The 2,464-nt window shown below is 58.0% G+C and overlaps 1 protein-coding gene across 1 annotated transcript; it reads right to left on the reverse strand.

The window, feature by feature from the left end:
• On the reverse strand, positions 1-1,984 carry LOC123134937 (putative laccase-19). The gene is made up of 3 exons (XM_044554083.1): positions 1,734-1,984; positions 1,257-1,621; positions 1-1,166 (listed from the first exon to the last, which is right to left on the reverse strand). The coding sequence occupies exons 1-3, from the start codon at positions 1,982-1,984 to the stop codon at positions 1-3; spliced, it is 1,782 nt and encodes a 593-aa protein (XP_044410018.1).
• Positions 1,985-2,464: the final 480 nt, after the last annotated feature.

Raw genomic sequence — 2,464 nt, forward strand, 5'->3', positions numbered from 1 at the left:
CTATCTCGTGCAGTTTGGCAGATCCGAAGGTGGTGGTGGGAGAATGGTTTCGAGTGTGGGCCCGTTGTCCACCTCAAACACCGCCGCCATGCCCATGGCCATGTGGAACTCGAAGTGGCAGTGCAGGAACCACGCCCCGGGGTTGTCGGCGACGAAGCGGATGGCGGCCCACCCGAGCCTCGGCACCTGCACGGTGTTCTTCATGGGCGGGTCCACCAGGTTGTAGCTCTTGACGTCCCTGGCGGCGTCGTAGTTGCCGTGTCCCTGCGCGAGCACGAAGAAGTCGTGGCCGTGGAGGTGCATAGGGTTTGAGTCACTCTGCATGGTGGCCGTGCTCTGAAACACCACCTCCACCGTCGCGTTGTACGCGAACCGCCTTGTCATAGTGGCCTTCCGCGTGGGCTCGAGCTCCTCCATCTTGCCGTCGGGCACGACCGGTATCAGCGCCGTGTCGGTGAAGTTGAACGCCCTCGGTGGCCTGCTGGGCAGGTCCTGCACCGCCACGCCGTTGTTGTTCAACTTGCCGCCATAGTACCGCGCTTGGAGCACCGCCATCGTCTCCGGGAGGTGGAAAGACACGTTGTTGATGTAGGCCACCTCGAAGGACTCCGGGTTTCCTCCTCGCTTGCAGGACGTTTTGTTGTTCGTGCACATGGAGCCCTTGCCCAGGGTGAGGAACAGACGCTCGTCCACACGATCCCGGACCTGAGGCAGCAGCGGGTTACCACCAGGCTGCATGCCGGTGAGGTTGCCATGGAAGTAGAAGGTCGTGATCGTGTCGTGCTGGTCAGGCATCACAGGCATGAGAGGCGATTTCTCTGTGCAGTTTTGCGCGTCGCTGGGGATGTTCTTGTACTGCACCACCCCTCTGGAGACGAATACCGGGATCTGCGGGTCAGGCACCGGAGGCTGGTTGGCCAGGGCAGCCATGTAGTACCTGCAGGGCGGGGCGTCGGCGACCATGAGCACGTCGATGGTCTCGCCCGCCGCGACTGCGACGACGTCTGTCGTGAATGGCTTCAGATAGTTGGCGTCGGCGCCAACCACCGTGAGCTTGTGCCCGGCCACCTTGAAGTAGTACTCGGAGAAGAGCGCCGCGTTCACCAGCCGCAGCATGTACGTCTTGCCGGGTTCCACGTCGAGCACGAAGTTGTCTTCCGCCACCCCTACAAACAGAGCATATATACACAGGGTCAGCAACTCAATACATTCTTCATGTGTTCACACGACAATCAGAGGAATGTCAAACCGTTTACCGGTGCAGTTGTGGAGGTCTCCGAGCTTCCCGTTGATGGTGGCGGCGGCAGGGTTATCGTCGAACGAGCCCCCGATGGAGAAGTTCTTGTCCACCTTGACGAGGTCCCTCTGCCACCACTCACCGATGATGACCGGGACCTCCACGTCGGGCTTGGGAAACGGGTAGGTGCCGGACCTGGGGCGGATGACGATGATGCCGTGCAGGGTGGCCCGGAGCGCGGAGACATGGGAGTGCCACCACAGGGTGCCCTCCTGCCCGGTGACGTCGAACCGGTAGGTGAAGGTCGTGTTGGGCTGGATCGGGCACTGCGTTATCATCCCGGCGCCGTCCGCCCAGCATGTCAGCCGCTGCTTCACGCCGTGCCTGCAGTTGGCCAGTTGCATGCACGCGTTAGAGGACCGACGAAGATCAAGGAAGAAGAATAATAAGAAGAAGAAAGTTCATGCATGCTTGCATGGTACGCACGTATACGTACCAGTGGACTGTGATTCCGTAGGGTGACTGGTTGACGAGGTGGACGACGACGGTGTCCCCTTCCATGGCCTCCAACGCCGGGCCGGGGAACTGCCCGTTCACCACCGTCACCAGCGTGTCGTTGCACAGATGCCGCATGCGCACCTGGTTCACAACGAAATTGTGCTCGACAACAGCCGCATCGCCACCAGCAGCCGCCGAGAGGAGGACGGCGAAGAAGAAGACGACGAGGCCTGCTGCCATGGGGAGCATGACCTTACACATGTTGCCTTCTTGCTGCCGGTTGCTCCACCACCTTCTCGAGCTATCAAGATTAATTGTTGTTGTTGCTTAGTGCTTATTGCAGTAACCCTACCCCAAGGTCAGTATATATATATATATATACAACACCAGGCACTGGCAGGTAGACTCTAGATGGCTCGTGCATGCGCTATTACAGTCAAAGACAGGGGTCCAGTCAGATGTCAAACTAGATACGGTCAGAAGCAGATTCCTCTGTTGGTTTGACAACACCACACGCATGGCATGATGTTACACATGCATACATATCATCTAGTTGGAATACATGGGATGATGACGCATCACAGATTGACTCCAACATCGAGGTTGCACCATACATGGTGCATCAATGCCCAGTTCAAATCTTAATCAAACAGGTAGCTCTGACTTGGCTGTCCACCTAACTCAATTACTCAACGATGTGTACGCTATGCACACGCACACGTAGAGACT

The sequence above is a fragment of the Triticum aestivum genome, chromosome 6B, assembly GCF_018294505.1.
Source record: "Triticum aestivum cultivar Chinese Spring chromosome 6B, IWGSC CS RefSeq v2.1, whole genome shotgun sequence".
Taxonomy (NCBI): domain Eukaryota; kingdom Viridiplantae; phylum Streptophyta; class Magnoliopsida; order Poales; family Poaceae; genus Triticum; species Triticum aestivum.

Excerpts from the sequence above, each read along its gene's own strand:
- LOC123134937 (XM_044554083.1), bottom strand. The coding sequence starts at position 1,984 with ATGCTCCCCATGGCAGCAGGCCTCGTCGTCTTCTTCTTCGCCGTCCTC. Across the intron at positions 1,622-1,733 it reads TACGGAATCACAGTCCACTG|GCACGGCGTGAAGCAGCGGC; the intron begins GTACGTATACGT and ends GGCCAACTGCAG. Across the intron at positions 1,167-1,256 it reads AGACCTCCACAACTGCACCG|GGGTGGCGGAAGACAACTTC; the intron begins GTAAACGGTTTG and ends CTCTGTTTGTAG.